This window comes from Plecotus auritus (assembly GCF_963455305.1).
Source record: "Plecotus auritus genome assembly, chromosome: 2".
Classification (NCBI taxonomy): domain Eukaryota; kingdom Metazoa; phylum Chordata; class Mammalia; order Chiroptera; family Vespertilionidae; genus Plecotus; species Plecotus auritus.
The window spans coordinates 75,227,005-75,254,824 of record NC_137771.1 but is presented as its reverse complement, the minus strand read 5'-3'; the positions used below and the strand labels follow the sequence as shown (position 1 = coordinate 75,254,824).

Sequence of the window (27,820 nt, the reverse complement as noted above, 5' to 3'; positions counted from 1 at the left end):
AGCTAAAATAGATTTACTTTAAATTAAGTACACACTTACAGTCTTATAAAACAAGTATGAAAGTTATTCTAACTCAAAAAATCTATTTCCCAGAAATGAAAGCTATATAAATAAACTTAATTGTTTCTATTGTCTTCCTGAACAAAGACAGAAATGTAATGCATGGAAAATATTGTTCAGAGTAAAACAAAACTTTCAGGACTGATATGAGGTGAAGTAGAGTTTCAACTAATATTAAAGAAAGTTCTGTACACAAGATTAAAGGATACCTATTGTAATCAAATCTTAGAATTCAGACTTATAAATGGCTCAGGTACAAAAATATGTCTATCTTTAAATGTTCTGTTGCTTAAGTAATGCCCATTAATATTACATTATCAACATTAATTATTAATATTCCCACCAATAATTTTTTGTGCACCTGTTTCATCGGCTTGTTCATTTTTTAAAGCCTTTGCTAATTTTGTAAGTACAAATTAACATCAAGATTGTTATAGCTTACATTTCTTTGATTAGCAGAAATGCTGAACATTTTCTCATGTTTACTTTAGATATGTGTTTTATTTTCTGGGAATTATTTATTCTGATCCTTTGTCTAATAGATATTCCAATTCGCCATCTGCCCCTAACAATGATCTCCATGTTGCTGGACCAATGGACACTTTTCTATCCTTGCCCAATTTATCTTCTCTGCAAAAGTCAACTCAGGTAATCACTCCCTCTTTCTTAAGAAAGTGACAGTGAAACCATGACCTTAAGTTTTTTCACACTTCTTTGGCTGCTCTCTCAGTTTCTTTTCCAGCATTTCATCTTCCACTTAAGCATTATAATAGCTAAGATTTGGAAAAAGCCTAAGTGCCCATCAGCAGATGAATGGATTAAAAAACTATGGTACATCTACACAATGGAATACCAGGCTGCTGTAAAAACGAACTCTTACCATTTGCAACAGCATGGATCGACATGGAGAGCATTACACTAAGTGAAATAAGCCAGTCGGAGAAAGATAAATATCACATGATCTCACTCATTTGTGGAATATAATGAACAACATAAACTGATGAACAAAAATAGAGCCAGAGACAGAGAACCATCGAACAGACCATCAAACTTCAGAGGGAAGGCAGGGGAGGGTGGGGGTAAGAGATCAACCAAAGGACTTGTATACATGCATATAAGAGGGGAGAGTTCAAAAGGGGGGAAAGGAGACATATGTAATACTACATGTAATACTTTAAACCAATGGTCGGCAAACTCATTAGTCAACAGAGCCAAATATCAACAGTACAACGATTGAAATTTCTTTTGGGAGCCAAATTTTTTAAACTTAAACTTCTTCTAACGCCACTTCTTCAAAATAGACTCGCCCAGGCCGTGGTATTTTGTGGAAGAGCCACACTCAAGGGGCCAAAGAGCCGCATGTGGCTCACGAGCCGCAGTTTGCTGACCACTGCTTTAAACAATAAATAATTTAAAATTTAAAAAAATGTTGGGGTTCCTCCAGGCTAACTCTCTTTTTCCTATATTGTATCTCCCTAAGTGTTCTCATCAAATCTCATGATTTCAAATATTATGTACATTTGTAAACTCCCAATACATATCTCTCATTCATACTTCATCTTCTAATTTCCCGACTGATATATAAAAATTCCTATTTGATCTTTCCACTTGGATATCTCCCAGGACTCTTAGACTTTAAAAATCTAAAACTCAGATAGATTTCCTAGATTTTCCCCTTAAAATCCATTCATCCATCACTCCCAATCTTAAACATTTCAGAAAATGACACCATCAGATAGTTGCTCAAGCCAGAAAGCCGTGAGTTCTTCCTGTCCTATCTCTCCTCCTCCCTTTCACCTCCTTACACCCCTCAGTTTTAGTCTACTTGAGTAAATCCTAGTGCATGTATGGTCCCCCATCTCCACAATCATGCCTTTAGCCCAGAACACAATCATCTGACCACAAATAAATCTCCAATCCATTCTCCAGGTCACCAGAGAGGATCTCAGAAATGCAAAACAAGAATTTCACTTCTGCTTAAAACCATTTAACAATTTCCATGTCACTTAAAATAAAACTCAAATTCCTTACCGTGGCCTACATGGCCCTGCACAATCTTATTCCTACTCACTGTCTAACCTCCACATTCCAGCCAACACTGACTCCTCTTGACTATCAGAACACAAGGTCTAGTCTCAGGCTTTAGACTTAGAGGCTTAGCACCATGTCTCTTTCCTTATGTCTCAAACGTCTTACTTAGCTTTTGGCATCCTTCAAATTTCTGCTAATGTCGCCTCCTCTAACAACCCACCCTGAACCCCTCCCTGTCAACCCACATGGGTCTCTTCTATAACATCTCCGTAACGCTTCATAGATTCTGACTTGTATGTTATCTGTTTCTTTGTCTACTTCCCTAAGCTAGAATATTCACATAAGCAGAGACCCCATTTTATTTAATACTGTACACCAAACACTTTATATATAAGAAACATTAAAATAGTGGATAAATGAATGATTAAAACATATAAAACAGATTTCTTGGGGTTTATACCTATTTGTATGAGGTAAGGAAGGGGAAACAGCAAGTATAAATTATCAAGTTCAGATGTACAGAGAAAGAAAAGTTTGCTTTTTATTTATTTAATATATTTTTACTAGTGGCCTGGTGCATGAAAATTCATGCACTGGAGTGGGGGGTCCCTTAGCCCCGCCTGCCCCTTCTCACAGTCCGGGAGCCCTCAGGGGCGGGAGGCGACCTGGCAATCAGGGGAAGGCAACACCCCATCACACCTCTGCTGCTGCCACTGCCAGCAGTGTAAGCCTTGGGCGGCCCTGGTTACCTGAGCCTCGGGCGGCCCTGGGTGTCTGGGCGGCCACCATCCGAAGCTTGCCTGGGGTGGCTGGGCAGCCGCCATCCAAGGCTTGCTTGCGTCTCGGGCTGGCCCTGGGTGGCTGGGGGCCTGAGGGAACTGGGGGACTCCAGAGGCAGGCATATAGAGCAGCCAGGTGCTGCCATCTTGTGGCTGTGGGTGCCACCATTTTTGAGGGTGTGGCAGTCAATTAGCATATTCCCTCCTTGGCTGTGGGTGCCATTTTTGAGGGTTTTGCAATCAATTAGCATAATCCCTCCTTATTGGCTGTGGGCGCCGCCATTTTTGAGGGCAGGGCAGTCAATTAGCATATTCCTTCCTATTGGCTGTGGGCACCGCCATCTTTGCAACTGTGTGAGGTCAATTAGCATATTCTCTCTTTATTAGATAGGATTGTTGATAATATTATAGTACAAGTTTGCTTTTTAGATCAAAGAGACCTGAAAATTTCTTTTTGAAAGAGAAAGTTACATAACTGAAAAAAAGGGATGTGATAAAGTCAGAGGAGAAAAGGTCCAAAAACACAGATAAAGGCATTTAGCTTTTTTCAAGATGAAGGATGGCATACTCTCCATTGACAGTAGAAGTAGGAAGGTCAGGACAGCCCAGTGCAAAGTTAATTAAGAGGAGTGATTATTTGAAGGCATTGCACACCAATGCCCCTCCTCTGTGTTCTCATGGAACTTTTTGCATTCCTTCCTCACCACACTTACCACATTATGAGGAAATTTTCTCATTTATCTCTCTGCTACTATACTGTCAGCTACTTGATACCACAATACAAGACTGTAAAGTGAATAAATACAGGGTTGGGCAAAAGTAGGTTTACAGTTGTGAGTACGTGAATCACAGAGTTTATTCCTGTATTATTATTTATTATTGTATTATTTTTCCATACAAACAACTGTAAATGTACTTTTGCCCCATCCTTATGAATACTGCAGTCACACTGCTGCCTGAGCTTGATAAGCCACCCCCACCCCCACCAGCTTTAGTTTTTATTAGCTGTCTTTGCTTGGCAACCTACTTAATTGTACTACAGTTCAATTTCTTCTTCTTATCTCGCAGGACTTCTTGTGGGAATTAAATGAGATAATCTGTGTAAAGTGCTTAGCATGTTGCCTATCATCTATTAAGCATTCAATAAGAGTTAGCTGTCATTTCACTGAGCAGCTTCTCTTTTTTTTCTTTAAGAAGCAGGAGGAGCCCTAACTGGTTTGGCTCAGTGGATAGAGCAGAGCGTTGGCCTGTGGACTGAAAGGTCCCAGGTTCGATTCTGGTCAAGGGCATGTACCTTGGTTGCGGGCACATCCCCAATAGGAGGTGTGCAGGAAGCAGCTGATCGATGTTTCTCTCTCATTGATGTTTCTAACTCTCAATCCCTCTCCCTTCCTCCTGTAAGAAGCAGGAGGAGCATTATCTTGCCCAGAGTGGTGGAGTAAGGTAATAGTGTAGGAAGCCAGAGGTTGGTGGTTTTTAAACAATTACCATAAAAAATAAGAGAGGGGGCAAAAAAGGGTAAAATGATTGCCAAGCCATGCTGTGAGCCTCTGTGGGCCTGGAAACCATGGCAGTGTGGTGGCACCAATCCATACCACTCTGATTGTTTCTGCTGTGCTCAGAAGCCTATGCACAGAAATGCCAAGGCAGATGACCACTCTTGGGTTGGGATTCATGTAATATGAGGAAACAACAAGTGGGGAAGGAAGTTAAGGGGAAGAGATCATTTGTTTATTCCTTTAAGAAACACCTCCTGAATACCTATGTGCTAGGCCCCATGCCAGGCCCTGGATTATTAGGTCTGTACCAGGCAGGAAAGGAAACAGTCAAGAGAGAACTGATCAATTGTAAGAAGAGGGAGTGGTCAATATTTAAGAAATCACAGTGAGTTTGAAGGGGGATAGTTTACAATTAGGCAAAAGAAAATATTTTGTAATTAAATGGATTAAAAAGTCACTAAAATTTTTATGACAGTGGTATTGCTCGTAAGGAGATTTGGCCCTTCATAATTTTATAAATGTTCCAACTTTTCTATCATATGCATATTTTTCATAATTCACAGTAAGAAAACCCATTACTAAACAAGAACAAAAATAGTAGAGTGGGAAGGTTAACTATCAGTCAGAGAAATAAGATACGTCAACTTATAATATTAGGTGGAACAATGCTGGCTGATGCTGGCTGGGCCCAAATGGGTGCAATGAAGGGAAATGTCACTTCATTGAAAGGAAATGTCACTTGAGACATTTCTCTCAATGTCAAGGGGCAATGAGAGAAGAGAACTGGAAAGACACCCACCTGCACAACGAAGACTACAATATGTTGGTTAAGAGCAAAAGTGCTGGTGTCAGAGTCACCTGCACCTGAATCTCCGTTCTCCATTCATGAGCTATATGGGTGCTTAGGCTGGCCAAGTCTTACCCTTGCCTGTACCTTACTTCACAGGGCTGCTGGAAGGATTAAACAGGATCTGCCATTCACAATCTACTTTTCCTCATCATTTTCCCAGTGCACTTTGTTGGTAGCTATATACTGCCTTGTATTACAGTTAGCTGAGAAAATTTGGATCTCCTAACATAGGAGTGGGGAGTCTTTTTTCTGCCAAAGGCCATTTGGATATTTATAACATCATTTTCAGGTCATACAAAAGTATCGACTTAACCCTTTGTACACCATAAGTGTCTATAGACAAAATTAAATTCAAAATATCATGGCTTGTGGGGATGGTTTTGGTTAAAAATTAGCCTACTCGCCTTAGCCAGTTTGGCTCAGTGGATAGAATGTTGGCCTGCGGACTGAAGGGCCTCAGGTTCAATTCCAATTAAGGGAAAGCCCAGGTTGTGGGCTCGATCCCCAGTAGGGGATGTACAGAGGGCAACCAATCAATGATTCTCTCTTATCATTGATGTTTCTCTCTCTCTCTCTCTCTCTCTCTCACTTTCCCTTCCTCTCTGAAGTCAATAAAAATATATTTTAAAAAGCCTGCTATGTTTGGTCAAATATTTAATTAACTCACCTCTAATGCCTTGGCAGGGCCAGACCAAATGATTTCACAGGTCTTATACAGCCTGAGGGCCACACGTTCCCCACCCAAGTGCTAACTAGATTATAAAGGCAGACACTTGGCTAATACCGAGCTCTGTGGAAATTATACCATAATTAGGTTTCTTACTATTAAAATAATGGGATAATAATCTCATTTCCCTACATTTATACTAAAGTAACTTTTAGAAGTTTGTCACCAGACCTTCTATTATTCAATAATATTATTCCATTCCCTCAAATTCAAACCCTAACTCTCCTTGCCCAAAATTCCTTTGGTTCATTTGTTTTACACAAACCTTCACACTTACAAATTCGCTATTTTATCTTAGGTGGTTAAACTTTTCAAGTCTGTTCTTCCTAAAAATTATAATTTTTATAATTTATGAATGTAAATTTTTATAATTTATAAAAACTGTCTCGTCTTCACTCAACTTTTTACTTTGAAAATTTTTAATCCTACCAAATAAATGAAAGACTAGTAAAATGAATATACATACTTCACCTAACTTCATCAATGTTAATATTTGTTACATTTGCCTTTTCTTTCTCTCCACAAACCCTTTGAAAGTAGCAAAACAATATGCTCTTTTAAACTTCCGATCAATTCTCCAGACATTGGCCCCCACAGAACATACCGTGAATGGCACGGTCATACAGCAGTGCCATGGGTGAGTTTTCTCCGTTTTCCTAACAACTCTATCACTGTGAACAGGCTTTACAGGATTCCTTCCCCACACCCTTACTTGTTTGTTTTGTTTTGTTAATCCTCACCCAAGGATATTTTTCCATTGATTTTTAGAGTATGTGGAAGAGAGAAGGAAAGACAGAAATATCGATGTGAGAGAAACACATCTATTGGTTGCCTCCTGCACGTGCCCTGACCAGGGCCCAGGCCTGGGCAACGGAGGTATGTGCCCTTGATCGGAATCGAACCTGGGACCCTTCGGTCCGCAGGCTGATGCTCTATCCACTGAATCAAACTGGCTAAGGCCCCATTCCCTTACTCTGTAAGATATCCTCTCACTCGAGGCCTTGCATTCTTGTCTTCAAATAAAAACTATCCCTTCTGTACCTTTATACCACACACACAGGATTCATTAGTTATGCACATTTTTCTTTCCCTGAATTTCCATTGTGTCCATTTATAAATCTTGACTATCCTCCCAATTTCTTTGAAGTCATAGTACAGAAATTTAAATTTGTTGTTTTGACTTGTAGTTATTCCTATAGCCATCCTCTAAATTGATTCAAGAAATGCCCAATCACTTCAAATTTTCACTCCTTCAGCCCAATTTCCATTCTGAATATGGCTGGCATCTCCCTTTTCTTTTGTTTATGGTTCATTCTTCACTCTAAATTATACTCATATAGCACTAGCCAAACAAATCACAACATTAGGTTGATATTACGTTTGCATAGGATGGGTATGATTTTGGAAAAAACAACATGCAAAATCAGGGGGTAGGAGACAACAAGAAGGTAGAATATAACCTGAAGATACTGAATAAGAAATTCTGCAATAAGCCATTTCTTTTGTTGTCTTTCCTTGGCTGCACTTTTCTCTAACTTCCACAAGACTAATATTCTGGAAAGAAAAATTCCTCTGGATCTGCTCAAACTGTGATATATTCCATTAGAAAATGACTCTTTAAAAGTGATCCCTCTTAACAGAGTACTCAAAGTATCACTTTTAATATGTACTGTTCTATAGTGACGTTTGATTAGGGGTAACTTCCTTTCAAATGCTTTTTTATAGTAAGAAAACTTTAAAATCTAAATAATTTTAGGTAGTAGATACTGAGCCCTGACACAAGGATATATATAATGACCGAGGGAAAGGGCAAGAACAGAATAAAGAATAAAATTAGGGTTGATCACCTCTAATACCTTCAACTACTTCAGAGAATAGCCTGAGTAAGACGAAGAGATGTCTGTAGGGAAAAGATACTGAACGAGATCTCATAACCCAACCATAATTATTGTATATCCCAAGACCAACATCGTACAAAGTTTCCTCAACTTCTACAAAAAATGGATTAATGGTATATAATTGCATCTGCAGTTTTTTCTTTCACAGGAAAACTCAAAATTTTTCAGAATTTCAAATTTACATGCAAGTTACTTTCGAGCACCTTTATTATTATTTAAACTAATCTATACTATGAAAATTGCCATTAAAAATATAAAAGTAAAAATGTGTGCCTTGATTAATCAAACAGGTGCATTTTTGTGCAATGTCTTCAGAGTATACTTACTGCCATTCTTTGCTTCTCTCCACCACTGAGCACATCCATCCAATCCTGAACACTGTCCCAGCCTCCTTCGCGTTCAAGGATATGACCCAGCTGGACATTATCTAAGTATTCCTTCAGTACCTTTCAGAAAAATGATTAAAGATGAAATCAAGAGTAATTAATATACCAACATTCTCTATCTTGCTTTATTTTTTAAACTAAAATCGCTATAATCCTATCTATACTAATCTTGACAAAATATATCTAGCAGCTTAAGGAGGATACTATTGTACATAATTAAAGGACAAGGACAATGAGAAAATAAACAATATTGTAAACAAAGTTAAACACTCAAGAGTCAGATTTACGCAAAGTGATTAACATTTTACCTCAAGTTGAAAAGTACAATTACTATCAAAGATTTAAAAGCTCTACAGGTTGGGATTAAACTGCCTGGCATTAAAAGTACGTAACTGGTTAAGAAAAAGAACTTTCAACAGAGTATTTTCAGCAGGTCTGGGATATAAACCGTTACATACTAGGTCAGATATCCCCTTCCTTTTTTGATCTTCTCTTCCATCTGGATATATAACTTGGTCTCGAAGGGTCCCAAGGGTCATATAAGGTCTCTGATAACAGATCAAAATTCATTAGAAGTGAATTTTTAAGCAATAAGTAAAAGTATCTTTAAATTAAAGGTTACAAAATAATTCAAGGTCTTACCTGAGGAACATAAAATAACTTTCCTCTCTCAGGTTTAGTTAGACGTCCTCCAAAAAGAGGCCATAACTATAAAAGGAAAAGTGGGATGAGCAATAGTAAATTTCACAATGTGGTAGATCATATGGCAAAATAAAACTGCAAAATCTTGAGGCCAATTTGTACTTACTTCACCAAGAACACGGAAAAGTGAACTCTTCCCACATCCATTTGGACCACAAATTAGAACGTTGGCCCCAGATCGTACCTGAAAGAAAATTATGAATTTATGAATAATTTTAACAGATTTAATTTAATTAAATTAAGTAAATGAACTAGAGTGAATCTGTAAACAATGAACATTTCCTCAGAGTCCAAACGTTCTTTGCTAATGATAAGCTTTCTGTTTTATCTACAAATGTAATATCAGATAGAAGCAGTGGAGGGTATGGTTGAAAGGACCCTTCATTTTTGTTTACTTTCAAATTTTACTCACTTTTTAATTTAAAAATCATTATTGATATTATCAACTTAATCTCAACCAAATACAAAGAGCTAAAGCTTAAAAATTTGAGAATTCTTGAAAACAATCAATATGTATGTTTTTTTCTAATTTTTATTTTTCAATTATAGTTTACATTAAATATTATTTTGTATTAATTTCAGGTGTATAGCATAGTAGTTAGATAATCATATACTTTACAATGTTATTCCCCAATATTTCCAGTACCCACCTGGCACATAATTATTACAATATCATTGACTATATTTCCTATGCTATCCAATCTTTCTTAAAAAAACAATGGAATTGTACTATATATGTCCTACATTTGTTATCATTTAACAATATACAATAAATATTCTTCCAGGTCAGTATATTCAGATTCCTTCCATTCTTTTTTCTAATGCTTGCAGTGTATCCTATATTAACGATGTGTTATAATTTATTTAAATACTTAGGTTATCTGCATTTTATTTTGCTCTTTTAGGTAATAGTGCAATGAACCTCCAAGACAGTGAGCAAATTTATGCACTAGTGAAATATGTTTCTATATATCAGATTCTTAGAAATGTGTTGGATCAAAGTATATATGCATTATAACTATTTGTAAGTGCCACCAAACTGGTCTACAACAACATAAAGTTAAACAGGAATATGTAAAAAAACTGGCTAAATTCTAAGCTTGCAGTCTTGTGTTAATCAACCCTGTGAAGATTCAGAAAACCTGGGTTATAATCTAGCATATAACATTACACAGCAATGTACACAGGAGGAAGGGAGACAACTAAGGTGAAGAGAAAGGCGTTACCCGAGCTGTGGCACCTACCTTAGACATTTTTTTTTAACTGTTGAGCTTCAGGTTCCTATTATTTAATTCAATAAATATTTACTAAATTCTGTGTCAGGCTCTGTTCTAGGCAATGGAGCTACATTTAAAAAGAGAGACCAAAACCATCCCCCCAAAACAATCAAACAAAAAGCCCAAACCCTACCCTTACCAGCCTAGATTCTAGTGGGAGAGACATACAATAAGTGTGCATAATAAATAAGCTAATTAAATAATGTTAAAAAATAAGTGCTATGGAGAAAAAAATAGATCATAAGAAAATTTGGGAGTGGTGAGGGAGGTTGCATTTTTAAAGGGGTCAGGGCAGGCAACTGGGCAAATACTGAAAGAAGGAATGAATTAGGAATTTATCTAGAGGAAGATTGTTCTAGTACTGACCCTACCACAAAAGGCTGATTCAAAGGCACTGAAGCAGGAATGTACCTGTTCTATTAAAAAAGAAGAAGCGAGGCTGATTTGGCTGAAGAAAAATGAGCAGAATAGTAGTAGGAAATGAGCTCAGAGATAAGCAGTGGGGACAGGATAGTGGCAGGCAAATCCTACAGGGCATTGTAAGCCATTGAGAGGATTTTTGAAGGCTTTTGCTCTGATGGAATGGAGAACCGTTTGTATTCATAACTAGAGGCCCAGTGTACAAAATTCGTGCACTGGGGGAATAAGGGGGGGCGGGGTCCCCTCAGCCCGGCCTGTGCCTTCTTGCAGTTCAGGAGCCGGCAGGTGATCATCCCTCTCACAGTCCTGGACCCCCACACTCCTTACTGCCCGCCTGCTCACTGCTCCTTACCGCTCGGCTCACTGCTCCTTAGCGCTGCCATGGAGGTGGGAAAGGCTCCCGCCACCACCCCTGCGCTCCCCACCATGAGCCCGGCTTCTGGCTGAGCAGGATTCTCCCTGTGAGAACGCACTGACTACCAGGGGGCAGCTCCTGAGATGAGCATCTGCCCCACACCCCCGTGGTCAATGTGCATCATAGTGACTGGTCGTTCTTATCATTCCGCCATAATGGTCACTTAGGCTTTTATTATAGCAAAAAAAAAGTGACCCGAGAGAATGAATGAACAAAATGCAGCATATATATACAATAAAATATTATTTAGCCTTAAAAAGGAGTGAAATTCTGAAACATGCTCCAACTTGGATGAACTCTGAAGACATTATGAAGTGAAATAAACCAGTAACAAAAGGATCAATATTGTATTATTCTGCTTATATTAAGTACCCAAAGTAGTCTGATTCATTGAGACAGAAAGTAGAACAAAGATTACCAGGAAATGGGAGGAGTAAGAAAATGAGAAGCTAATGTTTAATGGGTAAACAGTTTCTGTCTGTTATGATGAAAAAGTTCTACAGATAGTGGTGATGATTGCATAACACTAAATGTACTGAATGCCACTGAATTGTACCCTAAAAAATGGTAAAAGCAGTTAAATTTTATGTTATGTATATTTTACCACAACAAAAACAGAGAAAGAATGAGCGTCTAAAAAAAAGGCTGAGAATTACTGGTCTACCACATAGCTGACCAAATCTTTTGCAATCAATATTAAAGAATAAACTATTCTGAATGACTTTTTCAGAGGAATGAACTGAGAAATTATTTTTAAGTAGCATTTTGATGAACTTCTTTATGTGCAATTTATTTCCTTTTCCTATAAAATGGAATATAATGACTATTCCTGACAGTACAAGGTTATTATATATAGTAATTTTACTCTTCTAGGACAATGATGCCCTCATGAGCCCCCCCGCAGTTCAGAGAGCTGTTACTTACATGATTCCCTACTACTATGCTCTGAGTAATGTCATATCTTTTTTCTACTCCTCACTGCTTATAATCTTCACTGGTATCTAATACTTCTCCATACTATTTGTTTCAATATGTCAGGAAACTATAAGACCAAGTTTGTAATTATGTAAATAATAGCTAGACTTACGGACATTCTTCAGTTACTCCTATGCTCAACTGTCTTAGATTCAGCATTAACTTTTCTTTATTCATTGGCTTTTAGTAATGTTGGGATAAAACTTCCCCTTATGACATCAGTCATGATAAGACAGTGGTAATTTTTCCATATTAAAGATTTATAAAAATGTATTTTTTTTCCTGGATTGAATTAAGACTAAAAGCTACCCTGGCTGGTGTGGCTAAATAGATAGAGGGTCAGCCCGCCCACCTAAGGGTCTTGGGCTCAATTCCCAGTCAAGGGCACATACCTGGGTTGCTGGTTCTATCCCCAGCCCCCATCAGGGTGAATGCAGGAGGCAACCAAACAATGTGTCCCTCTCACATCAATGTTTCTCTCCCTCTCTCTCTTCCACTCTCTCTAAAAATCAATGGGGGGGAGAAGAATCCTCCAGTGAGGATTAACAACAACAACAGAAAAAGACTAAAAGCCAATAATAACTTTCACTGAAAATTGAATTTGTAATAATACTTTATTAGTGAGGCTACTGGATTGACTTAATGGAGCAACAAATGCTTTGAATATTTTAATATTCCCTGAAAAATAAAACTTCTTTATAAATCCTTTCTATTAATTTACCATAATAAATCATGAAAAATATCTACCCATAAATGATTTTGGGGATTTATAGGCTTCTTATACATTATAAATGTACCTCACTGAAAGGTAAAAATTTGAGTAAGTTACAAAGTACTGCTTTAACGTCCATATTATAATTTATAAGCTATCTTAGGGTCTCTTCAATCTACATCTAGATAGATAAATATGCCTGTGCTGAGTTTTTATAGGAATAAGCTACACAATCTCTTATGTCAAATAATCTTATGTTATTTGCTTTGTGATTTGACAAACTAATCATAAAGTATAAGACATTTACTTTTGGTGGTCAAGTCTGTTTAATTTATTTTTTTATGAATAAGTCTTGTATTTTATTTAAAATATCTCTTTAAAATGTGAATATATTGCTAATCTAAGAAATGTTAATTACTTACATATCACCTAAAAATTAAGGTTTCTAAGGGTTAAGAATTCTAATTGGAAAGAAATTATGGTTTTCGTGTCATTTTGAAGGGGGAAAAAAGTGGGTTCTGAAAGTTGTAAGGTTTGTGAGGAAGGGTAATGTTTGTAAAGAGAAATGTTGAAAGGAAGTTATATAAATGACACATGCCAATAAGCCAGGATAAGTAGAATAGGGGCCAAGTCCGTTTTATTATACCTCTAACCAGGACAAAAGGAATCCTTATTTCAAGTAAGCTAGACGGGTAGAAAATAACTGGAGGTAAAAAAGAACTGAAGGATAGTTTGTTGAATAAAGGAAGGCCATGTTAAGAATAACAATGAGCCCTAGCCGGTTTGGCTCAGTGGATAGAGCGTCGGCCTGCGGACTGAAGGGTCCCAGTTTCGATTCTGGTCAAGGGCATGCACCTTGGTTGCGGGCACATCCCCAGTAGGGGGTGTGCAGGAGGCAACTGATTGATGTTTCTAACTCTCTCTCTCCCTCTCCCTTCCTCTTTGTAAAAAATCAATAAAATGTATTTTTTTTAAAAAAAAGAATAACAGTGAAAAGAATACATGGAACAGACTGACATATCTCAGAGGGGAAAAGTGAGAGGAGAATGAGAAGAGACCAACCAAACAATATATATGCATATATGCATAACCCATGGACATGGACAATAAAGTGATAAAGGTCTGGTGGGAGGCAGGGTGGAAGGGCAGGAGGGATGGGAGACATCTGCAATAGAGTCAACAATTAAGAAAACCAAATAGACAAACAAAAAGAATAAAATGGAAACACAAAAATAAAGAAGAAAAGCAAATTAAAATTCCTCTAACTTAAAATTCCTTAAGTCAGAGATGGAAGAGAAAAGAGGAATTCATTACAGTAGCTCAAAAGGACAGAAGTCAAAGAAACAGTGGAGGAGAAAAAAAAGAATCACAGAATAGATAACAGGGGGTATGAAATATAGTCACAAAGTAAAAAACTTGAACAAGTAGGGGCATAACTGGGTACTCCATTAGGATTTGCCAAATGAAACCAATATAAGAGCAAGAAAGTAGCAGCCTTTCTGAGAGTATAAAAGTGAAGTTATAAGAACTGGCTGGAAGTATATTAAATCCAAACATAAAGGCCTTAAAGGGAAGGGCTTTTGGACTAAAAGGCAAATGAGAGCTTTCGTGTGGTACTTTATGACAAAAGTGAGTAACATTACAGACCTTAATCATACTCTTACCTACTATCTGTACCTGTGCATACATAGAGTCCCAAATCCCACCCCACATGCTTAAGCCATGTGTGCATCTGTATTGTTGGATTAATTATTTCTGCATAAAGACAGAGTGAGGGAAAGTGGAAGAAAGGGCCAAGAGGATTCTTTAATGAAGAAATTGGATGACCCTTTTGATCCTTGGGGTGTGGCAGTAATGGGGCTACTGAAATCTAACAAAGATGGGGTTCTGATCTGTTTTATACCTGAAATCAAGCCTGACTAAAGTGCCTACAGCTAAATGAGAAAACACTTCTGTAATACTTGCAGGCATTCAATATTTACTAACTATATTTACATTTTCTCTATTTCCACTTGTGTTTCCTGGCTTTAAAAAATATAGTATACAATGCTCATTGTTATTTAAATAAGTTAAATTACTTAGCATAACTAACATTTTTCATTTAAAAAAGGAAGTAGAGATGTAATTAATAAATATACATTACTAAGTATAGGAAAATTGAAGACATGTAAGATTATAACAATTTAAAAACAAATCCAGTGGGTGAGCGTCAACCTATGAACCAGGAGATCACAGTTGATTCCCAGTCAGGGCACATGCCTGGCTTGTGGGCTCGAACCCCAGTGTGGGGCGTGAAAGAGGCAGCCAATCAATGATTCTTTCTCATTATTAATATTTCTATCTCTCTCACTCTTCCTTTCTCACTGAAATCAATAAAATTATCTTTAAAAGTAAAAAATAAAAACAAATACAATAATTACATACCTTATTTTGTAAATTATCAGAAAGCAGTTGAAAAGAATCCCTACACATAACACAAATTACAAAAGGCCACATACAAAGGCATATAGAGAGGAATTCTAGAGCTATGCTGTCTACTAGTTATGTGGCTACTTAAGATCAAATTTATTAAAATTAAATACAATTTAAAATTCAGTTCCTCAGTTACACTAGCCAAGGACTTAATTTGCAAAAGATTTTTTATAGTAATATCTGAAACTCTAAAGTCATCAATTAAGAAAAATAGATTTCTTGAGTATTTCAAGCACTTACTTGTTAAAGCTATGTTGTGGATTCAGAGATTAAGTCAAGCCTTAAAATTACTTTAAATATTCAACCCTTATGCATTTCACATTTTAAAGATAAGTTAAGTTTTTATACAACAATTTTAAAACTTACTTCAAAATTAAGATCTCGGATCAAGATATCTCCATTTGGCGTTGCTAAAGGAACATGATCAAATCTACAGAAGAAATTAATAAAAAAAAGGATAATTTTACATTAAACACTAAACAAGTGTAGCTGAAAGAAAAGGTACTATGTAGTTTAACAAATATTTATGGTCCTAAAAAGACTTTTTCTGTATGTACTTTATAATGTTATCAGCATTGATGATTTCTCCAGCTCCAGGTATCAAGGGAATGCTTTGTGCTCCTTCAATACCTTAAATAGAAAATAAGTATTAAAGTATCATAATCACATTGTGTATTAAAGCAAAAACTTAAATTATAAGACCTAGAACATTCATATTTACCCCTTTCTTGCTGAGAGATCATTGTGCGTTCATATTTTCCATTTTTTAAATCCTTTAATACTTGCATTAATTCTGAAATCCGAGCAGTAAAACTGAAATTAAAAAAAAAAGTTATGGTCAAATCTCCAGAGGCTATCATATCTTTTATATTATTTATTTAAGATAAAATTGACATATAACATTGTATAAGTTCCTATCTTGTTTTATTTTTTAATTCTCACCCAAGGATTTGTTTTTATTTATTTACGAGAGGCCCGGTGCACGAAAATTCATGCACTGGATGGCGGGGCGGGGGGGGGGGGGGGGCGGGGGGCGGTTGTCCCTCAGCCCGGCCTGCCCCTTCTCATAGTCTTTGAGCCCTCAGGGGATGTCCTACTGATGGCTTAGGCCCACTCCCCATGGGCCTAAGCCACAGTCTGGCCTCCCTCAGTGGGAGGCGACCAGGCCGGTCAGGGGAAGCCACCGCCCCCATCACCCCGCTGCTGCTGTCACTGCTGGCCCTCACAGCTACAGTGGCTGCCTGCCCTCCTCGGCCCTTGCAGTCACTGCGGCTTTGTCCAGAAGGATGTCTGGTCTATCCAGTCTAATTAGCATATTACCCTTTTATTAGTATAGGTTTTTTTAGAGAAAGAGGAGTGGAGGAAGGAAGGGAGGAAGAAAGGGAGGGAGGGAAACATCAATTGGTTGCCTCCCATGCATGCCCACACCCAGGATCAAACCAGCAACATTGGCAAGTGCCCTGTCTGGGAATCAAACCTGCAACCTTTTGGTGTATGGGACAATGCTCCAACCAACTGAGTCACCCATCCTGAACCACATCTTTTATTTTAAACAAACTTAACTGAAGTTTAAAATTATTATCTAGTGTAAATAAAATAACCTAAAAGAAGTCTCATTAACATAAAGTATTAGTGATAGTATGCATGTTTTACTATTATATTTCAGCAGGAAAGCAGAAACATGGGATAAAGGGAGAGGTTTCATAGGATTCCTACCTCAACAGATACTTCTTTAGTAGGTAAGTCAAGAGAGTTGTTTGCTGCTAGAAGTTTAAGGAAGTTTCTAGTAGATACTATAGAAGGACTAGTACTAGGGCATTCCCTAGGCCCTGAGTTCCTGCTATAGTGAGCTATAAAGCCTGGTATAAAGATGCCTTCTATCTGATGAAGGTATTTATTATACACTAGATGCCTGGTGCACAAAACTCATGCACTTGGGGAGGGGGGGCTGTCCTTCAGCCAGGATTGCAAGAGGGCGCAGGCCAGGCCGAGACCACAGGAGGGCTCCAGGGCGTGTCTGGCCCATCCCGATTGGCCAGACCCTAGCAGCAAGCTAACCTACCAGTTGGAGCGTCTGCCCCCTGGTGGTCAGTGCACGTCATAGCAACTGGTCAACTGGCCAACTATCTGCCCCCTGGTGGTCAGTGCACGTCATAGTGAGTGGTTGAGCAGCATTAGCATATTACGCTTTAATTGGTTGAGTGGCCAACCAGACACTTAGCATATTAGGCTTTTAGTATATAGGATATCCCAAATGGCTGCTACCAACCTGCAAACAGAAGATTTGGAAGATTCCTCTCTTATTCTAAAAGAGGGGAAAAGAGCCCAGTTGGTGTGGCTCAGTGGTTGAGCGTCGACCCAGGAATCAAGAGGTCACCAGTTCAATTCCTGCACATGCCCAGATTGCAGGCTCAATCCTCAGTATGGGGCGTGCAGGAGGCAACCAATCAGTGATTCTCTCTTATCCCTGATATTTCTATCTCCCTCTCCCTTCCTCTCTGAAATCAATAAAAAATATATATATTAAAAAATAATTAAAAGGTGTTTTAAAAAATAAAGAGGGGAAAAGATAAAATGTTCTTAATATTAGCCCTAACCGGTTTGGCTCAATGGATAGAGCATCGGCCTGTGGACTGAAGGGTCCCAGGTTCGATTCTGGTCAAGGGCATGTGCCTTGGTTGCGGGCATATCCCCAGTGGGAATGGTCTTAGGCGACCCTGCTAGCGGTTCTCAACCTGTGGGTTGCGACCCACAGGTTGAGAATCGCTGTTATAGAGCCTAAGACCATCGGAAAACACAGATATTTACATTATGATTCATAACAGTAGCAAAATTACAGTTATGAAGTAGCAACGAAAATAATTTTATGGTTGGGGGTCACCACAACATGAGGAACTGGATTAAAGGGTTGCGGCATTAGAAAGGTTGAGAACCACTGATCTAAGAGAAAACATAAAGACTTCACTATCAGAGATAAATCTTACTTAATTCTTTATCAAAACCAGGAGTAGCAGCTTCAGTTATCACTGATCTTAACCTCAACAGAGCACAATCACTAAGGATAACATATTTTTAAAAATTCTCTGCAACTGCTCAATACTAATCTTACTTACCCAGCCAATCTAGTCATTTCACGGCCAGCCAAAACTATTCGACCCAGAGCTTGAGACATCCGCAAAAGCATCCTTCCACTTTGGTAGTAATCCTTAAATAGAAATAAATATTAGTTTTCACTTACATTTCTAGGATTAAAAACTAGGTTTTCTTTTCTTCTTTTTTTAAACCTTAACCAAGGATATTTTTTCCATTCATTTTTAGAGAGAGTGGAAGGGCAGGGGAGAGACAGGTAGAGAGAAACATCGATGCGAGAGAAACACATAGATTGGCTGCCTCCTGCTCATGCCCTGACAGGGACCAGGGATCGAGCCTACAACCAAGGTATGTGCCCTTGAATTGAATCAAACCTGGGACCCTTCTGTCCAAAAGCTGACGCTCTATCCACTGAGCGAAACCGACTAGGGCAAAAACTAGGTTTTCCTTATTTTTAAATTTAAATTTTCAATGTACCATTATTATTATTACTACTTTACCTCCAGAAGTTCTGAATGTGTACTCTTGAGATGTCGAGGATGAGACAAATCTAGGAAAGGGCGGCTGACAACTAGGTAACCAACTACAGTGGCAAGATCTGAAACAAAGCAATTAAGATTTAAAATACTCCACTTTTTCCACAAATCTCATTCCACTATCTCTTTTATAGCATACGTACATTTGGCAATTATGCTATCGATGAAGCCCATAGAAAACCGAAACAAAATGAAATTATGCAGGTGCTCCACCTGGCAGAAAGCAAAAGCAAAAATATAATTATTTTCTATGTTTAAAAAACACACAAATTTACCATAAGGATAAAAGAAACTGTATAATATATTTATTCAACAAATATTTACTGAGTACAAATGATTTCTGATTATATTGTATATCACATTTCATCAAGCACAATGATGATCTCAGAGCAGGTGCCGAACGAACACTTCATGAAACCATTTCTTTACAAACAGAATGAAAATTACATAAAGGATGTTAATGTGGGATCCTTTACATGTAATAGTACAATGATATTTATTCACAAAACTATCAGATACATATATGCTTCGCTTTGTTTTGATTATTGGTTGTTAATAATCAAAACAAAAAGAACAGAAGGATGAGAGCATTTAGGTTGAACACTAGCAGTCCAGATTGGCACTCAATGCTTTACTTTAGTTGGAGACATCTGGTTTGTGATGAATGATATCACTACTCTATCTAAATTAAGACCACAAAGTCCGAGTGTGTAGCTTTAATCTGAGCATGCATTATCTCAAAATTACAATTCTAAAAATATTTTTTATCCTGCATCTTTAGTGTTCTCACATTTTTCATCTATCGGATTATTCAAGGTCCTGCATGATCTGTCACTGGGCTCTATCTTAAACCTCATCTGCTATTACTTTGCTCCTTCGACTGAGTTCCAGAAATGCAGCTTTCAAAAACATGCTCCGCCTAAGGCTTTCTTCTTGCCGTGCTCGCTGCCAGGAATAAGTCTTCCTAGATACTGATATTTTGAAACTAACACCCCCCACTTCAAATGGGTTTCTGATGAAATGCCACCTCCTCAAAAAAGATCTTGCCTTCCTAGCTAAAATACCTAATAAGCAGCCTCCATCATACTCTACCACTTTATTATATCTTTGGTCACAGAGTTCATTACCATCTGAAATCATAGAAAATATCCAGTTGTTTACATATTTATTGACTCCTCCACTAAAATGTGGCTTTCCTAAGTACTGGCTAGCTTGCTCTTACTACCTTCTGCAAAAGAACAATGGCTGGAACATTTATTCAATGAATGCTGTGTGCTACATCCAGTGCTCAATACGGAAGATACAACAATGAATAGAACAGATAAAGTTCCTGAGCTCATGGAGTTTACATTCTAATGAAACAGACAAACTAATAAACAAACCAGGTAATTATAAATTGCAATATATGCATTTAAGGACACAGATCATTAAAATGGAAAGTAAGTGGTGGAAGCCATTTCAGACAGACTAATCAGAGCAGGCAAGGCATCAATAAGATGTAAACTTTTGGGCTGAAAGGTAAAGGATAAGTATAAACAAGCCATGTGAAGAGTGGGCTGGTGAACAACAATGTCCTGGAAAATTACCTTAAATGCAATTTAGTGAGCACTATCAAAGTTGTCATGTTAAATATACATAAGGCAAAAATCCAATTTATGAAATAATTTTAAATGACAACCATTTTAATCTTCTTAAGTCACTTCAAATATGTATTAAATTTCACCAGCTTCCACTAAAATGTAAGCTCCATAAAGGCAGGATTTTGCCATCACATTCACCACTGTTAACACACTAGCACCTAGAACAGGTTCAGGCAACTAGATGGCATTCAATATCTTTTGAATAAATAATAAATAAAATTACTTGAATTCAAATTTTCCAAGTAGCAAGTAAATAAAAACTGAAATATAGTTTCCACAAGAAACAATGTTTATATTCTAAATCAAGGGCCAACAAACTATGGCCCACAGTCCAAATCCAGCCTTTATTAGAACACAGCCACACTCATTCATGTATATATAGTACCAGAGGCCCGGTGCATGAAATTCATGCACTTGGTGGGGGAGGGGGAGGGGGTTTCTCAGCCCAGCCTGCACTCTCTCTCAGTCTGGGAGCCCTCGAGGGATGTCCGACTGATGGATGTCCGACTGATGGATGTCCAACCGAAGTCAGCCGGCAGATGGACATCCCTAGGGGTCCTTAGTACTGCTGCGGAGCCCGGCTTTTGGCTAAGCGGTGCTGCCCCTGGGGGAACGCACTGACTACCAGGGGGCAGCTCCTGGGTTGAGTGTCTGCCCCTTGGTGGTCAGTGAGCATCATAGTGACCAGCCGTTCTGCCGTTTGGTCAATTTGCATGTTAGCCTTTTATTATATAGGATACTAGAGGCCCAATACACAAAATTCATGCAAGAGTAGGCCTTCCTTCCCCCAGCTGCCAGCACCGGCTTCCCTCTGGCACCCGGGACCTGGGCTTCCCTCGCAGCCCCGGCTTTGTCCAGAAGGTCATCTGGCCTAATTAGCATATTACGCTTTTATTATTATAGATTATAGATGGCTACATTTGAGTGGCAGAGTTGAATACCTTTAATAGAGACCATAAGACCTGAAAAGCCTAAACTATGTATGTATTATCTTGTTCTTTACAGAAAAAGTTTGCTGGCACCTGCTCTAAATAATCTTCACAGTATTTTCATGAATGCTAGTGAAACAAATTTTCTGTAGAAATCACTAAATAAGACTCCTATGCAACCTCTGTAAAAATATGCTGACAATTATTTTAATAAATCTACCATTTTATAATTAGGCAACTTAATAGATTGATATGATAGTTTTTATTCTCACATTGTTTAATGAAAACAATATATTTGTATTTTTACATAAGCAAAAAAAAAAAACCTTTCCCAAATACATGAGCCTCAAGCATGTTTTCTTACCAGTTTTTTGAAGACTGCATGGATTGTCTGCTTTTCTCTTTTATTCCCATCATAAAAGGCAATTTCTTCACTATTAAAAAAATAATTTAGCAATTAATTTTTATGTTAACCAAGCCTGAAAAATTGCAAAACAGTATTTTATGACTGAATATTTTTATTTAAATGAGCATTTTTGTGACTAAGAGCTTACCAAGTACATCTCAAGTAGTGGTCTGCACTTGAGACCCAGCTCCGGGCTCAGTTGATCCGAGCATAGGAATACATACCTGACTAGATCCTAGACTGGACTGCAACCATGTGTTGTATGTGCCATATGTAACTGGCTGGGAAAAGTGTGTTGAGCTAACCCTCAGAAATCAAAATGAAGAAATAAGAAATAAGAAGGAAGCTGCCATGATATACAGAAGGCAGGGCAGGGACAGCCATCATAAACTACAAATTGAGTACAGACCAAGACAGGAAGGAAAGGGGAAAACAACAGCTGGAGAAAGACAGGTAGTGATGCCATGACATACAGCCTTTGAAAGACAGAAAGGCAAACTCAGATTTCATGGCCTCACAGTGCCAGCTCCCAGGGAGCCTAGCTGCATCATTGTTCTTATTCTTGAAACCCCAACATATCCTCACAACTTGTGTTTTCTTGAGCTGGTTGGAATGGGCCCACAGGGCCACAAGGGTCTTGATTAGAAATAAAAGGGTGTGTTTACAGATGAAGAAAGGTTCAGTGTAATTAAGTAAATTTGCTAAAGTCATACAGCTAGCAAGTCAAGCAGCTGAGATTAAAAATGACCATATCTGACCCTCGTGTTTCAGTCTTTCCATTTATTCAGTATGATATAAACTTTCCCAGCAAAGCACCTCTTACAGCAAAGGGCCTCTTACAGCAAAGGAAAGTAAATATTTACATAGGAGTCCTGAAGGCACAGTTAAAACAGCCTTTAATGAACACCTAACAATTATTTCAAGTTTCTTTTCTCCCTTAATAATTTATGTGAATTACATATTCTATTCCAAAATATGCCTGTATTTCTCCATCATAAGAATAAGGCAACTTCTATTTCAACTCCTTCAAGTAAAATTAACTTTCCATAAAGACTCATCATATTTGACCTGTTTCATGGTTCCCTTGATACAATGATAGAGCCCCAACGCATCAGAAACAGAAATATAATTCTGCACCTATAGTTAGTTTTCTTACTTCCTTCAATCTCCTCTTCACATTTAAGCTGATAGAAGAAGATGGGGTAAGAATTCTACTTCCCCTGAACTGAGTCAGCTTAGACCCCCTCTAAAACCTGAAAGGATAAGACATCCTAGAGTACTGATGGCTGCCTTTCCAACATCTATTCTCATCCTCATCCTTTTTCCTAAGAGAACCCTAATTTTCTTAAAGTTACCTAACCTTTTCAGGTTATCTAAAAGGTTTGGTAATGGCCTCAACACCATCTACAGGGGGGATGAGTTTCTATGTTCTAAGCCAATCATTTTGCTGTAAATGCTTGAGGCATGACTGGCCAATGAGATGTGAAAGAAGGTCTGTAGTAGGGCTTCTGGGGAAGTTTCCTTGCTCTCATACAGCAGAAGAGATGGCTCCATTTTTGTTTCCAGACTTTTTGCAAGGGAAGAAGCTTAATGAGATTTGGAACTACTTTTGAAATCTTGTTATCACAAGAACAACCAGGCTGAAGAAAGGGGCAACATAAAAGGAGGCAGAGCAAAGAGAACATCAAGAGTCAGGAACTGCTCTACCTTACGAGTTCTTATGTGCAGTAGTAAATGTCCTTAGGTTAGAGCCCTCTGAGTCAGGGTTTTCTGTTTCTTACAATAGAAAGAATCCTAGCTGATACCATCTTTCAGTCACTTGGCAAATCACCTCTCTATGCAACCATCTATTCTCTGCCTCCCTGGAGCATAAAACCTTATTTAAAACCAGTACCATTTTAGCAATCTAAGGAAGTAAAGAAGAGGGAACTATTAAAAGAGTAATTTTGTAAATGCCTATAGGGTAATAATAAATGTTAGTACCCTAAAAATAACATAATGTTGACAGGTTATGAGAAAATTTACTGAGCACCGCTACATATCAAAAACTGTCCTGTAAACAGACTGAGGAATCTCAGAGCAAAGGGGGGAAGAGATTAACCAAAGAACTTATATGCATATATGCATTACCCATGGACACAGATAATAGAGTGGTATAGAGTGGTGGGAGAGGATTGGGATCTGGGTAAACGGGGAAAAGGGGGGGGGGGGTAGATATCTATAATGCTCTCAATAATAAATATTAAAAAATAAAATTTTAAAAAACTGTCCTATAGCCCTGGCTTGTTTGGCTCAGTGGATAGAGCATCGGTCTTCGGACTGAAGAGACCCAGGTTTGGTTCTGGTCAATGCCCTGGTTGCGGGTTCGATCCCAGAGGGGGCATGCAGGAGGCAGCTTATCAGTGATTCTCTTTCATCAATAATGTTTCTATCTCTCCCTCTCCCTTCCTCTCTGAAATCAATAAAAATGTGTTTTTTTGGGGGGAAAAACTGTCCTGTAAGCTATATATATTTCATATTTAATCTTCAAAATAGGTCTATGTTATCTACCTATTATAAACAAAAAAAAGTGAAGCTATAAACAACTTGCCAAAAGTCATTGAATATGTATAATGGATGAGTAGAAGAGGTAGATTTTGAAACTAATCAGGCTGGCTCCAAAGCTCAATACTTTTTCTCCCTATTTTGGATTTTTGTGGAAAATAGGTAGAGGCATATGCAATAAGACTGAATTACTGAGTATTACAAACACAGTCTTAAAAACATTTTGGGATAAATTGAGACAAAATTTTCTTTGAAGTATTATACGTAAATTTGAATTGTATTTTGACTATGTTTAAAGTAAAATTAACAGAAAATTAGTCAATAACATAAAGAGATGAATCAGAAGTAATACATAGTTAACTAGAAAAAAGGTTATAAAACTGATATCCTTCAAAATGTATATTTTCAAAAGAGGTAAATACACACACACCCCTAATTTCAATAACAGTGTTACTGATTTTTGAAGTCAACTTACATGATATCAATATCCATAAAAATAAATTTTTAGTACAGCTAAATACATTTAATACATTTCTCCTTACCTGTTTGTGATGAGCCGGGAATTAACATATCTATACTCTCCTTCATACTTTTGCTCAGTTATTGTCATCTTACCAATGGGTCTTCTAAGTCGAGTTAGGAACAGCCCAGAAACAAGCAAATAGGCCATCATGCTCGCTGGGCCCTATTATTATTGCAAGAGAAAGATACAAAGTTCAAGGATATCTAATAAATTTACTGAACACAACATATACAATTTCTATAATTAAGTTCTGACTTTGAAAGAAGTTGAACTTTTGATTAATTTTTTTCCTTCTTTTCTGAATAAATAAATAAATAAACACTGGACCTCTAAGCTTTTACTACTCATCTACTCCTCCTCCCACCTCTGGCAGCTCATCCCTAGCTCTCCCAAATATGCTCACCTAAGAACTCCTAATTGCAGTCAGTCATCATCACTCTTTATGGCATCTAAAACTTCCAGTGGAACTCTTCTTGATATTTACTCAAGATTCCACAATAATTCAGATCTCCTTTTTACCTTCTCTTTGAATGTTAATATTCTCTAAGGTTTCTTTCTTAGCTTTCTTCTCCCAAATTTATATCTCTAGTCCCATCACTCCTAAAAATCCAAGACATTATTTCCAAGTACTACTCATCTTCACCTCACTGCTCTATAGCGCCTCAAGCTTAGCTCCTCCAAAGAAGCTCCATCTGCCTTTCCATTCTCATACACCTTGCTTCCAGCTCTACATTTTCTAACGTGATAAGGGACCTCATCGCCCACTGACCATTCCAAGACAGAGTCTTCAAGCTGACCTTTCCAAGCTCATCACGACACTTCCCTCATTCCCATACATATATGCTATGTTCTGCCATTCTAAAATAACTGTTTCCTGAACATGCCATTCAATGAAGTTGTTCTTATGTCTGGCAAGCCTGACATTTAGGGATGTCTACTCATCCTCTTCAAAGCAGCTCAAATATCACCTCCAATTCTTCCAAGAGTAAATACTTTATTCAAACTTCTATTATTGGACTATCACTCCGCATTATAATTGCTTGAATACCTCTTTTACCAGATCATAATCCCTCCTCAGTAGTTCCTGTCTTACTCATCTTTTGATTCCTACTGCCCAGTACAATATGTGTAGAATACAGTGTATATTCAAGATTTTTAAAATTAAATACAACTGATTCAATGCATTGCAACAAATATGGGCAAAAATATAACTAAAACATAGTTTCTACCTTCAAAAAATACAGAATCAGATAAAATGTAAAAAGAACCATAAAAAATATTACAGCATAGAGACAAGAGGGAAAACATGCTATAAGAATAATTAAGTCTGGATCATGAAATAGCAAAAAGTAAGAAAAGTAGACAATAAAACTCAAATAGAAAACTGCTTTTCCCAGCTTTTTGGAAAGGAACAAAAACCACTATATAAATTATTTATGAATCAACTACAAAATATCCTAGCTAATAAAAAGGGTAATATGCAAATTAACCGTCACTCCATCACAAAGATGACAGCGACCATTGCCACAAGATGGCGGCACCCAGTCCCCTCAGCCTCGCCAGAGTCCCCCAGTCCTGGGGGGGGGCTGCCGCTGAGAGCAGGCAACGTGAGCAGCCTGGCGGAATGCTTGCTTTGTTGCCACAGCGACGGAGGGCCTCTGGGCAGCGGGCACGGAGTGGCTGGGGTGGGACGCTTGCTTCGTCACTGTGGTGATGCCCCAGCCGCGGAGGGCCTCTGGGGCACAAGGGTGCCAGCCCGCAGCCTCCATGGCTGAGTGCAGGCCCGGAGAGGAGATGGCGGGCCTGCTTCCCACGGAAGCAGTGCAGCTCCCGCGGAAGTGGCAGGCAGCCTACTGTGCGTGATATCACGCGATGGGCTACTAGTATATATATATATATATATAAAAACAGGGAATATGCTAATTAGCTGGGTGTCACAACCACTCAGGAGGCGGCTGCATCACGACCACTCAGGAGGAGCTGCGCATGCAGATGGGTGGGAGGGGACTGTGTGCCACCCCCAGCCCCAGCGACCGTGGGGAGGCTGGGGCTGGGGGCGGGCCAGAGCAGAGGCACAACACACAGGAGCACCTGCCCCCACCCCAGCAGACACAATGCAGTGGCCGGTGCTATACAGGTCAGGCGCGGGTCCCGGCCCCCCGTGGGGTGCCTCCTCGCACGGGAGTGGAGACACAACACACGGAGAGGCTGGGGCTGGGGGCTGACCAGAGTGGAGACACAACACACAGGAGCGCCTGCCCCCACCCAAGCAGACACAATGCAGCGGCTGGTGCTATACAGGTCAGGCGCAGGTCCCGGCCCCCCGTGGGGTGCCTCCTCGCATGGGAGTGGAGACACAACACACGGAGAGGCTGGGGCTGGGGGCTGACCAGAGTGAGACACAACACACAGGAGCGCCTGCCCCCACCCCAGCAGACACAACACGGTGGCCGGGGGCATGCTCTCAGCGGCTGCTGTGTGGCTTGGAGCACGCCCCCACCCCAGCCAACACAACACGGCAGCTGGTGCTACACAGGTCAGGCACGGATCCCAGCCCCCTGCAGGGTGCCTCCTCGCACGGTGGGAGGTGGGGTGCCTCCTTGCGCGATTTCAATCAGTGCTGGGCCTCTAGTATATACACATACATACATACATACATACATACATATACATACACACATACACACACACCAACTACATTATTATATGGTTACTAGAGGCCCGGTGCACAAAATCATGCACAGGTGGGGTCCCTCAGCCTGGCCAGTGATCGGGGCCAGCCAGCCAGGGGGAAGAAACATGGGATATTGGCTAGCTGCAGGACGTTGGCTGTGGGAGCACACTGACCACCAGGGGACAGCTCCTGCGTTGAGTGTCTGCCCCCTGGTGATCAGTGCACGTCATAGTAACCAGATGACTGGTCGTTCAGTTGCTTAGGCTTTTATAATA

The 27,820-nt window shown here is 38.9% G+C and overlaps 1 protein-coding gene across 2 annotated transcripts in view; it reads right to left on the bottom strand.

Moving 5' to 3' along the window:
- Nucleotides 1-27,820, bottom strand: part of ABCD3 (ATP binding cassette subfamily D member 3) — an 86,223-nt gene that overhangs the window by 7,315 nt on the left and 51,088 nt on the right. For both annotated transcript variants that reach the window (XM_080655668.1, XM_080655669.1), the window contains 12 exons: nt 24,891-25,033; nt 21,763-21,832; nt 18,973-19,042; nt 18,794-18,891; nt 18,317-18,408; nt 15,925-16,016; nt 15,761-15,833; nt 15,570-15,633; nt 9,039-9,116; nt 8,873-8,938; nt 8,689-8,778; nt 8,171-8,290 (listed from right to left, as the gene is read on the bottom strand). In XM_080655668.1, the coding sequence (XP_080511794.1) occupies nt 8,171-8,290; nt 8,689-8,778; nt 8,873-8,938; nt 9,039-9,116; nt 15,570-15,633; nt 15,761-15,833; nt 15,925-16,016; nt 18,317-18,408; nt 18,794-18,891; nt 18,973-19,042; nt 21,763-21,832; nt 24,891-25,033 (1,056 nt within the window). The remainder of the gene's footprint in view (nt 1-8,170; nt 8,291-8,688; nt 8,779-8,872; nt 8,939-9,038; nt 9,117-15,569; nt 15,634-15,760; nt 15,834-15,924; nt 16,017-18,316; nt 18,409-18,793; nt 18,892-18,972; nt 19,043-21,762; nt 21,833-24,890; nt 25,034-27,820) is intronic.